At 41.4% G+C, this 13,884-nt stretch overlaps 1 protein-coding gene across 1 annotated transcript in view; it reads right to left on the reverse strand.

Annotated features, from left to right (window-relative positions):
- The window catches only part of ZDHHC17 (zinc finger DHHC-type palmitoyltransferase 17), a 95,869-nt gene that overhangs the window by 46,988 nt on the left and 34,997 nt on the right, over positions 1-13,884 (reverse strand). The window contains exon 4 of the mRNA XM_043447284.1: positions 525-602. Within this exon, the coding sequence (XP_043303219.1) occupies positions 525-602 (78 nt within the window). The remainder of the gene's footprint in view (positions 1-524; positions 603-13,884) is intronic.

Raw genomic sequence — 13,884 nt, forward strand, 5'->3', positions numbered from 1 at the left:
TTCAAACAAGAAACTCTGGAAAGATCTTTTAAAAACAAATAGGGTAATGGTAGAAAAGATTAGAAAAACCTTACTTTATAGATATATGTCAAGACACATTTAGGATTTTATGTTCTTAAGTCTTAACTGGTATAAAAGTCTTTGAAAATTTATACTCATAACTTCTTGAAACATGTATTAAATAGTTACTATATTCTATTAATCCTATTCCAGTATGACCTTAATTGTCCCATGAACTAGACGCTTCTTTCAGTGTAAACATATATAGACTGCAAAAGTATTCCAAAGTTGAACCCCAACTTATAATTAACTGGATTGATATCAGCATGGTTAACTCCTAAAGGACACTTTAGACAACAAACTTTGCTTTCAATGCAAGTAACCCTGGACAGCAATAAATGAGTTCATCACTGACATTAACTATCAGCATAACAAGTTCTCCCATGCATTTCAGCACATCATTCTTTTAAAAAGTCGATTATAGACTGCTAAAAGAGGAAAACAATCCAGAAGTAAATTTAAACCTTGTGGCCCAGTGCAATGGAGTTGAATTTAGGTCTCCTCCAAGTTGATCCACAATAGCACCTTTCGAAATATAGTATCTATAAAACAAAATTTTAAATAATTAAGACAATTTCCAAGTTCAACTTTAAGAAATTATATGAAAAACAAAGAAATAAATGTTCTTTATTTTAGATCTCATGCTAGTTTATGCCTCTGGCAATAAACAGTCTTTTGTGAGTTTTTAAAATACATTAGAATTTTATATGAAACATATCTGTCCTGTTTGTTCCACAAGTAAAAGGAAAACAATGTTTTTAATTACAGAAAAGAATAGCAAAGCCAAACAACCATCATATAAAGAAGAAAGCAGTCCAAGAGCCACAAGATTTGGTTCCTATAGTAGGATCAGGTAGAATTTTGGGAAGAGGAACAGTTGTAGAGTAGGCCAGACCTACTCCACATGGGTAGAAGCTGTTTTACCTTCCTCACAAGATTACTGTAGATTAAATCAAACAATGTATGTGAAGGAGTTTTCTAAGCTGTAAAGTGTAATACAGAGGTTCTTTATGATGCCTTATTTGTGATGCTTTTAAAGTTATGTTGCTTTAAAAAGAAAGAGCAACCTCATTGCTTACTAAATTAAATGTCATAACATCTTGACATCCTCTGAAATGAACAGGACCTAGCTGTTTATATAATGCTTGCTTTCAAACTGATTAATGCAATGAATCTTGAATACAAATGATTTCAAGGCATTTGATGGCAAATATTTGACATATGTATTTTACTGAGGTTCTTTAAACTGTCCTAAGCAATTACTGCTCTAGACCACTAGTGCATTCTCTCTTAATGCTCAGTTCTACACATTTAATACATTCATACTTATGAGCTTGATTCAGAAATTTTCTTCTATGTATGCCTAAGTTGGTGCTTTTAAGGCATTATGCAATGATGGGCCCAATTCCACTCTATCATATAGAACAGTTTGAAGTAACTTAAAGTATTTCCAGACTAACATATTTTCAGTCCAAAATAATTTTCAGTTCAGACAGTCTGAACACAAACATTCAAATACTCCTAAACTGCTTCTTGAGATACTCAGCAGACATCAATGTAGTAAGAAAAATGGTTTAGTTGAGCCCAAAGAGAAGTACAGCACTGCCAAAGAACTGCTTTGACAGGAAATATTTTCTTAAAAATTCCAACTAGAAAGAAATTTTTTAAAAGCAAGTTTATTGCCTTCTCTATAGTTAATATAGCTGTATCCCTGAGAGGTACTTTTACTCACATTTCAAATTCATGCTAGGACTATGGGCAAAGAGTCATTTTCAAAGTTCTAAAGTACAACTTTGTTTTCACAAGGATAGGGGAACTTTTTTCCTGCATTCTAAAGAATAACTTCTTTTTCATTGTAAAGTTTTAGAAGAAAAACACCAGCTTTTTATAATCTGTTATTCTTTGCAGCTTGAATATTTTAGTTCAAAACTCCAAAATTCTGAAATCTTATAATTCTTACTTTTAAACCTAAGCCTCCTTGCAATACTATAAGAAGGTTATTATCAAAAAATATACTTGCAGGTACTAATGATCCCTAGGTTTGAGAAGAGAGTATCAGTGAACAAGAGATAGCAACACATCTCTGAAAGAGGAAAAGCAAAGAGCTAAAACCCAAATGTCTTCAGAAACAACAATGAGAAGCAAGCCAGAATATGTTTTAAAATCCTAGAAAGGTTAAGGGATTAAAGGTAAGAGTTACAACAAAAGGAAAAGGTAAGAATCTGGACTGTAAACAGAAACAGTGGTTCAAAGTCAATATAAGTTGCTAAAAATTGTTGTTTTCCAACTTATATTCTCACTGAAAATAATTATTTATTTAGCACCACCACAGGCATTTTGGGCTTTCCTGGTGGCTCAGACAGTAAAGAATCTGTCTGCAATGCAGAAGACCCAGATTTGATCCCTGGGTCAGGAAGATCTCCTGGAGGAGGAAATGGCAACCCACTCCAGAAGTCTTGTCTAGAGAATCCCATGGACAGAGAAGCCTGGCGAGCTACAGTCCATGGAGCTGCGAAGCTTGGGACATGACTGAGTGACTAACACACACGCACACAGGCATTTTAGTGACGTGGACTCAATCAAGCTGCCAACCAGACTACACTCGTTTTCTCTGTGCAATGTGTTCTTAAAATGTGACTGTTCAAATTTTTAATAATATGACGGTATTTCAGGTATGATACCTGAAAGTCTATTAAAATCAGACTGACTCTAGTGCCCTGACACTTCTCACGCTCCTGCTGATTTTAACACTCAGCCACTCAGTACTTGCCAAAAGGTGATTCAGTGCGTCTTTACCAGAGAAGTTTAGGCACTCAGGGAATTACACCACAGAAACACAGGAGCCACTGAAAATGTAGCCATGAGAGTTTACAAGCTGAAGGGACATTTGGGAGGTTCCTGTTGTGAACTCTATACGTTCCACAACTTCTAATCAGCTTTGTTACGTCTCCTAAGTATGAATGGTCAAACACGATCAGATAATTGAAAAAAACTTCAAATATGGAAGGAGACCAAAATAAACAGAAGCTCCAAATCAATAACATACAGAGAAGAAAACCTTAAAAGAGAGACTAACACTGAGAAAGACTGAAGGCAGGAGGAGAAGGGGCCGACAGAGGATGAGATGGTTGAATGGCATCACTGACTCGATGGACATGAGTTTGAGCAAACTCCGGGAGCTGGTGAAGGACAGGGAAGCCTGGCGTGCTGCAGCCCACAGAGAGTTGGGGTCACAGAGAGCTGGACACGACTGAGTGACTGAGCAACAAATAATTAATATCCTCCAAAATATTATATCCTCCAAATATGACATAAGAATAAAACATTTTTTCAAAGTGGGGAGAGAGGTAGAGATCAACAAAGAATGCTTCAAATTGAAAGCGCAATAGATAAAATTAGAAATTCAAAAGAAGGATTAAAAGATAAACTAAAAAATCTCCCTGAAGTACAACAGCTATAAAAGGACCATATCAATGTACAATGATGTGAACTTTCACAAAGTGAAGGATAAAGAATAAAAACTTACATGTTTTTAAGAGAAGAAGAGTAAGCCACACACACAGAGTGTTCTCAGAATTTATAAGCTCCATGTTTTTTTAACAAATCCCCATGCTCATTAGTTACACCTTGACTTGAAATCAAACTGAAATCAGAGACTATAAGCATTATTATCTGTTGTTAATGAAGAATCCTGAGATAACAGGAGACTGCTAAAGCCAAAAACCTGCACTAAACCTTTCTAGTTCATTCTATCTGGATAAAATATCAGGAACAGTTCAAAGACTTCCACTTGAAAACATGAGAAATATGAGAAATCCGAGTTAGGTGAAGGTCTCCTCCTTTCCAAATTATACTTACTTTAATCTTTATCATCATGAAAGTGACCCAACTACTTTGCTTGCAGTAAGTTTCTTTAACACGTCCTGATGGAACTTAAGACACTTCTCCATTGGTCTCTGGGGCTCCCCTATGTCTTGCTGAGTACATGAGAACACTGCAAGGTCCTAAACACTCTTCACATAAGACGTTTCTCAGAGCTGTGTGTGCATCAAGCAACCTTGAGGATGAGGTAATGTCTCCCTCTGGAACAAAAAGCAACCTTGCTTCCTACATACCATAAAAGCAATGAGAAGAGGAGGGAGCGGAGCAGACAAGAGACCGCGCGGCAAGCAGAGCAGCGGCGGGATCCACAACTCCAACACTGGTGCGCATGCCCTGGCTGCCAGGCGGTCACCCCCGCAGGCACCGCCCGGCGCTCCCAGACCGTCCCCAGGTGGGGCCCGCGGCCACACTGGGCACGCCTAGCCAGGCCTGGGGGCACTGATCAGGTGGGCGCAGCCGAGGAGCCACGGACTGCAGCCTGGTGCGGACACTGCTGCATGGATGCTGTAATGGGGAGGAGGGTTGGGTAGACAGCTGGACCGTTCACGGGGGCCATCGGGAGCCTCCCTGCCAGGCGCGGAGGCCTACATCCTGCGGAAGTACCGGGACAACAGGATCGTCTCCAAGCACACACTGTGGAACTGCATGCCCAAGTACTGATTTGAGCAATTCAGAATAGCCAACTTTTATTTCCTTGTATTTCCCGTATAGCTGATTACTGATACGCTCAGGAGTCTGGTGAGGAGTGGTCTCTCCTTGTTCTTCCTCATCACTGTCACACCCAACTCGGGTGAGCTTCACAGACAGAGAAGAGGAAGGTTCTAAAGAGTCTGTTCCCGCCTATCACCTTTCATCCAAACCAGTCATCTGGCTTGTTTGAGCCACTTCATGGGAAATGTGACTCACTTCTAGAAGGTCGCTTTTGTAACTGCTTTAGACGGATTCTCGAGTTGAGACTGTTGTTCTTTGTCCAGTCACTAAGCTGTATCTGAGTCTTGACCATGCCATGACTCCAGCGCACCAGGCTTCCCTGTCCTTCACTCTCTGAGTTAAAATAAGAGATTCTACAATTTGGTGCCAGTCTGGTGCCCTGCGAGTTTGAAGAAGAACCTATTGTTCTCACACGGCATCACAGGGAGACGGCACCTACGACGTCGCTTCACCCGCTGTGTCACCAGCGGCCCTAACTGCTAGGACCTGCTCCTGCAGGGCGTCTGAGATGTGACCCCATCGCTCAGCCCACTGACTCCTGACTCGCTCAGTGGGGAGCCTGATGTCCTCTGCTGTCCTGACGAAGGAAGATGACAGTGACTCACGGGAGGAGCGGTCCACCTTTTATTTCCATAAACTGATCACTGAAGTTCAGTACTTACCCACCAGCTCTAGTCAGTTCCAGAAAATTCCCATCATCCTGAGCATCTCTCTCTACCTTCCTCGCCACCCCCAGCCCCTGGCAGTCACCAGTCCCCCTTCAGTAGCTTTTGTTTGCTTATTCTGGATTTTTATGAACAGAAGCACACACTAACAACCTCCGCGTTGGGCTTATTTCACTGAGCGTGTTCTCGAGGTTTATCCATGTGGTAGTGTGTGTCCGTGCTTCAGTCACAGATGAATAATATTCCATCATGTGGGCAGACAACACATTTTGTTTATCCACCATTCACTGATGAACATTTGCGGTGCTTCCACTTTTTGGCTATTATGGAGAACACTGTTATGAACATTTGCATAAAAACTTTGTGTGGACATAGCTTTTCAGTTCTCCTGCATACATATAAAGTAAAATAATTGCTCTAAAGTTGTATTTTCCAAACTGACTGCCCTCTTTACATTCTCATCAGCCATGTTTGAGATTCCAGTTTTTCTACATTCCTGCTGAGGCTTGTTGTCCATCTTTTTTATTATACTCATCCTAGTGGGTGTGAAGTGGTACCCACCATGGTTTTAGTTTTACATTTCCTTGGTAACTAATAATGCTGAGCAACTTTTCATGAGTTTACTGACCTTTTGTAAATTGTCTTTTGAGAAACACCTTCAAAATCATTGGCCCATTTTTAAATGGGGTTGTCTCTCATCCATGAGTTGTGAAAATTCTGTGTGTGTTCCAGATACAAGTCCTTTATCTGCTGGCAACATTTGAACAAAATGATATTTGCATTTGAAATTATTTCCAAAAGGAAGCATCTAAATTCTTGGTAATCACATTGTTGCTGACAAAGTCATGCTTTCTGTGTTAGTCTCTAAATTAAAAATAAAAACACTAGGGGAAAAAAGGGGGGATGAGAGAGAAGATGGTGGAGGAGTAGGTGGACATGGGAGTACATCTCTCTCCACAGGTGCACCAGGAATACATCTTCTGATGCACAAGATCTCACAGAATACCAGTTGACAGTCGACAGGAGTCCCTGACCATTGTAAAGAAATATATAGATCCATACAAAGTTCAGTAAGATGAAGGAAGGAAGGGAAAAAAGGAGAGTGAGCAGGACTGGACCTCCATCCAAGGGTTGGGGTCAGATCCCCACGTAAGACCAACTGTTTCAGACAGAGGGGAGGCATTTGAGGCTGATGGGACAGTGCAGCAGCTGATTTGTAACAGTGAATGGAGTAATAACCACACAGACAATCCTTCAGCAGCCCCACATGCCCCAGACAAGGATGCAAGTCTCCTGGAATGGGTGGCAGCTGAGACTGGAGTATGGGGAATGGAGAGCAATCCTAGGATGAGGTCTGCTGCCGACTGCACTGAGACGGCTGGAGGGGGCATAAGGGAGATCACAGAGGGGAATACCTTTGGAGGAAAGCAGGGCAGTCGTGGAAGCAAGGCAGTACTGCTGAGTCATGCGCAGGCTGTGGGGCCATCATTGTAGCCTCTCTTTCCCCACACACCTGTGCTGGCGGCTGACCAACAGGGAAAGACCCCAGAGAGGGTGGATCTTTGAATGCCTGATCTGTGGAGCAAACAAAAGGATCCCAGCCAGGGGGGCACTCTGAGCACATGCTGTGCTGAGCAACACAGAAGGACCCCAGCTAGGGGGGGTCTTTCGAGCACCAGCTGTGCCAAGCAACAGAGAAGGAAGAGCCAGTGAAACTCTTTGAACAACAGCTGTCAGAAGCCACAGAAAAGACTAATGGGGCCTTCCTGGTGATTCAGATGGTAAAGAATCTGCCTGCAGTGCAGGAGGCCTGGGTTCAGTCTCTTGGCTGGGATGATCCCCGGGAGAAGGGAATGGTGCCCACTCCAGTATTCTCGCCTGGAGAATCCCATGGACAGAAGAGCCTGGCGGGCTACAGTCCACGGGGTCGCAGAGTCAGACACAACTGAGCGACTGACACCACTACCAGCAAGTACCACAGCCCCCGTGCCTGAGGATACCAGTGTCCCTGCCTCCTGGGGCTGCCAGGGTTCCCACTGCCCACGCAGCCGCCCCGCCTCCTCGCCCGGTCCCTGCGCGGCAGATCTACCCGAGGCTAGAAAAACCCCAGCAGTGCCGTGTCTCCTGTGCTCAAGGCCGCCAGCTCCCCTCACGCCTGGCGCTGCAATCCAAGCAGCTGCCCTGCCTCCACGCCCGGTCCTCACGGAGCAGACCCAAGTCCCAGAGGGCAGTCTCAGGAGCAAACGTCTGTGGATGGCCCACAGGCAGAGCGGGGCTAGAGGCACAACTGAACTCCAGAGGCAGTGCAGCTAAGGAAGACTAACAAAAACATTTCACCAGCTATACAAGCTGCGGATTAAATCCACAGGATCAACAAGGCCGACTCTGTGTCCATGGAATACATAAACGGATAATGAGAGTCCCCACAGAAGAAAACCACCCAGCTCTGGCAGCTGGGGGCAGTGGAGGCAACAACACGCAGAAGTAGGGCCAATGAGAGTCTGAGCTGTCCCATGGCAGGTACAGCGATAGCCTAGTGTTGGAAAGCAACCTAAGGAGGTGGATGTGGACTGTGACTCACAGCAAGGGAAAGGACGCTGACAGCTGAGATCAGAAAAAACACTATTCTTCTTATATTTTGATGCGTTTGGTAGTTCTGGATTTTTTTTTTCTCTGTTGCTATGATTGTTGATTTATTATTAAATCTATTTAAGCTTTTGAGAACTTTTTTATTTTAATCATACTTTTATTTCCTTTATAAACTTCTACCTCTACTGTGGCTCGGATCATGAACTTATTGCCAAATTGAGACTTAATTGAAGAAGGTAGGGAAAACCACTAGACCATTCAGGTATGACCTAAATTAAATCCCTTATGATTATACAGTGGAAGTGACAAATAGATTCAAAGGATTAGATCTGATAGAGTGCCTGAAGAACTACGGATGGAGGTTTCTGACACTGTGCAGGAGGTAGGGATCAAGACCATCCCCAAGAAAAAGAAATGCAAAAAGGCAAAGTGGTTGCCTGAGGAGGCCTTACAAATAGCTCTGAAAAGAAGAGAAGGGAAAAGCAAAGGAGAAAAGGAAAGATATTCCCATTGGAATGCAGAGTTCCAAAGAATAGCCAGGAGAGATAAAGCCTTCCTCAGCGATCAATGTAAAGAAATAGAGGAAAACAATAGAATGGGAAAGACTAGAGATCTCTTCAAGAAAATTAGAGATACCAAGGGAACATTTCATGCAAGGATGGACTCAATAAAGGACAGAAATGGTATGGAGCTGACAGAGCAGAAGATACTAAGAAAAGGTGGCAAGAATACACAGAAGAACTAAGCAAAAAAGATCTTCACGACCCAGATGACTACAATGGTGTGAGGACTCACCAGAGCCAGACATCCTGGAGTCCGAAGTCAAGTGGGCCTTAGGAAGCATCACTATGAGCAAAGCTAGCGGAGATGATGGAATTCCAGTTGAGCTATTTCAAATCCTAAAAGACGATGCTGTGAAAGTGCTGAACTCAATATGCCAATAAATTTGGAAAACTCAGCAGTGGCCACAGGACTGGAAAAGGTCAGTTTTCATTCCAATCCCAAAGAAAGGCAATGCCAAAGAATGCTCAAACTACTGCACAATTGCACTCATCTCACACGCTAGCAAAGTAATGCTCAAAATTCTCCAAGTCAGGCTTCAACAGTATGTGAACTGTGAACTTCCAGATGTTCAAGCTGGATTTAGAAAAGGCAGAGGAACCAGAGATCAAATTGCCAACATCCACTGGATCATCGAAAAAGCAAGAGGAAAAACCTCTACTCCTGCTTTATTGACTATGCCAAAGCCTCTGACTGTGTGGGTCACAATAAACTGTGGAAAATTCTTCAAGAGATGGGAATACCAGATTACCTGACCTGCCTCCTGAGAAATCTGTATGCAGGTCAAGAAGCAACAGTTAGAACTGGACATGGAACAACAGACTGGTTCCAAATCCGGAAAGGAGTACATCAAGGCTGTATATTGTCACCATGCTTATTTAACTTATATGCAGAGTACATCATGAGAAACACTGGGATGGAAGAAGCACAAGCTGGAATCAAGATTGCTGGGAGAAATATCAATATCAATAATCAATAAAATAGAGATGACTCCACCCTTATGGCAGAAAGCAAAGAAGAACTAAAGAGCCTCTTGATGAAAGTGAAAGATGAGAGTGAAAAAGTTGGCTTAAAACTCAACATTCAGAAAAGTAAGATCATGGCATCTGGTCCCATCACTTCATGGCAAATAGATGGGGAAACAGGGAAAGTGACAGACTTTATTTTCTTGGGCTCCAAAATCACTGCAGATGGTGACTGCACCCATGAAATTAAAGGACGCTTACTCCTTGGAAGAAAAGTTATGGCCAACCGAGACAGCATGTTAAAAATGAGAGATATTACTTTGCCAACTAAGGTCTGTCTAGTCTAAGCTATGGTTTTTCCAGTAGTCATGTATGGATGTGAGAGCTGGACTATAAAGAAAGCTGAGCACCAAAGAATTGATGCTTTTAAACTGTGGTGTTGGAGAAGACTCTTGTGGGTCCCTTGGAGAGCAAGGAGATCCAACCAGTACATCCTACAGGAAATCAGTCCTGAATATTCATTGGAAGGACTGATGCTGGAGCTGAATCTTAAATATTTTGGCCACCTGATAGGAAGAACTAACTCATGTGAAAAGACCCTGAAGCTGGGAATGACTGAAGGCGGGAGGAGAAGGGGATGACAGAGGATGAGATGCCTGGATGGCATCACCAACTCAATGGACACGAGTTTGAGTAAACTCTGGGAGTTGGTGATGGACAGGGAAGCCAGGGGTACTGCAGTTCACGGGGTCGCAAAGTCAGCCAGGACTGAGTGACTGGACTGAACTGAACCTACTCATCGGCCGTTTCTGGCTCTGTGGGTGTTTTCTTTTCCTCCTTTCTTTATTTCACCATGTTTGTTAGTTTGCTTTGTTTTCTTTGTTTATCCCCCAGCTGGCACTCTGCTTTGGTCTTGTTTTCTGGTGTGTTTTAGTTGTTCGTAACTGGTCAATATCATTTTTTATTTCCTTTGCTCAGCAGGTTACTCTCTTCTACTTCCTTTTCCTCGGGCTGTTTTAATTGTATGTGTGTGTATGTTCCTTGTCTTTGCTTTTATTTGTCTGATTTTGTGTTTACCTTTGCCTGGGGTTTTCCCTTTGTTTCTTGTTTTGTCTTTTGTTTTAATCCCCTTTCATGCCATAACAAACAACTTGTGCAATCTTGGTTCCCAAACCAGGATCAGGCTTGAGCCTCTGGAATGGGACCTCTGAGTCCAAGACCCTAGACTGCCAGAGAGCTCCTAGCCCCAAGAGTGCTAATTTGTGAGAACTCCCACAAAGGTCTCCACCTGTATCCCAGGTCCAGCAGCACCCAGCACAGGACATCTGCCCCAAACCACAAACAAGACAAAAACACAAACTCCATCATCAGCAGACAGGCTTCCCACAGACCCCCAAAACATACCACCTCACACAGCCCTGCTCATCAGAGGGAGAAAAGCTGACCTCCTCCGACCAGAATGCAGAGACCAGGCCTCCTAACCCACAGCCTACACAAACAACTGGACCACCCTAACCCACCATGGGCAGAAACCAAAAGGAAGAAGGAAGACAACCCTAAAGCCTGTGAAAAGGAGACCTCAAACACAGTAAGTTAGAAAAAAATGAAAAGAGAAATACTGCACAAGGGAAGCAACAAGTTAAAAAGAAGCAACAAGTTACAGACTTACAATACCAAACAAAGGAAGAGGAAATAGGCAAACTACCTGAAAAAGAATTCAGAGTAATAGTCAAGATCGTCCAAAACCTTGAAAACAGAATGGAGAAAATCCAAGAATCAATTAACACATTTAACAAAGACCTAGAGGAAATAGAGAATAAGCAGAAAGAAACAACACAGTTAATGCCATTAAAAACACTCTAAAAGGAATCAATAGCAGAGTAACAGGCAGAAGAACAGATAAATGAGCTGGAAGGCAGAATACTGGAAATAATGACTGAAGAGCAGAATAAAGAAAAAAGGATGTAAAGGATTGAGGACAGTCTCCAAAACCTCTGTGATAATATTAAACACACCAACATTCACATTATAGGGGTCCCAGAAGAAGAAGGAAAAAGAAAGGATCTGAGAAAACTGAAGAGATTATAGTTAAAAACTTCCCTAGCATGGAAAAGAAAATAGTTGATCAAATCCAAGAAGCAGAGTCCCCCCAAAACAGAATAAACCCAAAGAGAAACATGCCAAGACACATACTAATCAATCTAACAAAGATTAAACACAAAGAAAGAAATCTAAAAGCAGCAAGGGAAAAGTAACACATGAAGGAAATACGATTTCATTTTCATATGATTTACAGCTGATCTTTGCAGAAACTCTGCAGGTCAAGGGAAGGGCAGGATATATTTCAAGTACTGAAAGGGAAAAATCTACAACCAAGATCACTCTACCTAGCAAGGATCTCATTCTAAACTGATGGAGAAGTCAAAGGCTTTACACAAAAGCAAGAGCTGAGGATTTAGCAACACCAAACCAGCTTTACAGCAAATGTTAAAGGAACTTCTGCAGGCAGGAAACACAAGAGAAGGAAAAGGCCACAAAAACAAATCGAAAACAAGAAAATGTCAAAAGGAAGACATATCGATAATTACTTTGAATGTAAATGGATTAAATGCTCCAACCAAAAGACATAGACTGGCTGAGTGGATACAAAAACAAGATCCATATATATGCTGCTTTTAAGAGACCCACTTCAGAGCTAGAGATACATATAGGCTGAAAGTAAGAAGATGGAAAAAGATATTCCATGCAAATGGAAATCAAAAGAAAGCCAGAGCAGCAATCCTCATATCTGACAAAACAGACAAATAAAAATATAACAAGACAACAAAGGACACTACATAACGATCAAGGGATCAATCCAAGAGGAAGACGTAACAATTGTAAATATGTATGCACACAACATCAGAGCACCTCAATACGTGAAGCAAACACTAACAGACATAAAAGGGGAAACTGACAGTAATATAGTAATAGTAGGAGACTTTAACACCCACTTACACCAATGGACAGATCATCAAAACAGCAAATTAATAAGGAAACACAAATCTTAAATGACACATTAGACCAGAGAGACCTTATTGATATCTTCAGGACATTCCATCCAAATGTAGAAGAATACCACTTTCTTCTCAAGCGTACATGGAACATTCTCTAGGATAAACCACATCTTGGGTCACAAGTCAAGCCTAAGTAAATTTAAGACAACTGAAATTGTACCAAGCATCTTCTCTGACCACAACACTATGTGACTAGATATCAATTACAGGAAAAAAAACTTAAAAAAACACAAACACATGGAGGTTAAACAATATGTTTCTAAATAACCAACAGATTACTGAAGAAATCAAAAGGGAAATCAAAAAATTCCTAGGGAAAAAAAAAATTCCTAGAAACAAATGACAATGAAAACACAACTCAAAACCTATGGGATGCAGCAAAACCAGTTCTAAGAGGTAAGTTTATAGCAATACAATCCCACCTCAGGAAACAAAAATACCCAATAGACAACCTCACTTTACAGATAAAACAACTAGGAAAGGAAGAACAAAAACCCTAAAAGTTAGCAGAAGAAAAGAAACCACAAAGATCAGAGCAGAAATAAATGAAAAAGAAGTGAAGGAAACAATAGTAAAAACCAAAACAACTGAAAGCTGGTTCTTTGAGAAGATAAACAAAACTGACAAGCCATTAGCCCTACTCATCAAGAAAAAAAGGGAGAAGAATCAAATCAACAAAATTAAAAATGAAGGAGGAGAGGTTACAACAGACAATGCAGAAATACAAAAGATCATAAGAGCAACATGCCAATAAAATGGACAACCTAGAAGAAATGCACAGATTCTTAGAAAAGTTCAATCTTCCAAGACTGAACCAGGAAGAAATTGAAACTATGAACAAGCTAATCAAAAGGAAATAAAAATCAAAACTGTGGTAAAAAATCTCTAAAAAAAAAACCAAAAGTCTAGGGCCAGATGGTTTCAAAGGCAAATTCTATCAAACATTTAGAGAAGACCTAATGCCTATGCTTCTCAAGCTCTTCCAAAAAACTGCAGAGGCAGGAACACTTCCAAATTTACTCTACAAGGCCACCATCACCCTGATATCAAAACAGATAAAGATATGACAAACAAAGAAAATTACAGGCCAATATCACTGATGAACACAAATGCAAAAATCCTCAGTGAAATTCTAGCAAACAGAATCCAACAACACATTAAAAAGATCATACACCATGACCAAAATGGGTTTATCCAAGGGATGCAAGGATTCAATATACACAAATCAATCAATGTGATACACCATATCAATAAACTGAAAGACAAAAACCATATGATAATCTCAATAGATGCAGAAAAAGCTTTTGACAAAATTCAGCGCCCATTTATGATAAAAACTTTCTCTATCTAAGATAAGGAAGAAAAAGAGTGCCCACTCTTGCCACTATGATTCAA

Source organism: Cervus canadensis, chromosome 25, assembly GCF_019320065.1.
Source record: "Cervus canadensis isolate Bull #8, Minnesota chromosome 25, ASM1932006v1, whole genome shotgun sequence".
Taxonomy (NCBI): Eukaryota; Metazoa; Chordata; class Mammalia; order Artiodactyla; family Cervidae; genus Cervus; species Cervus canadensis.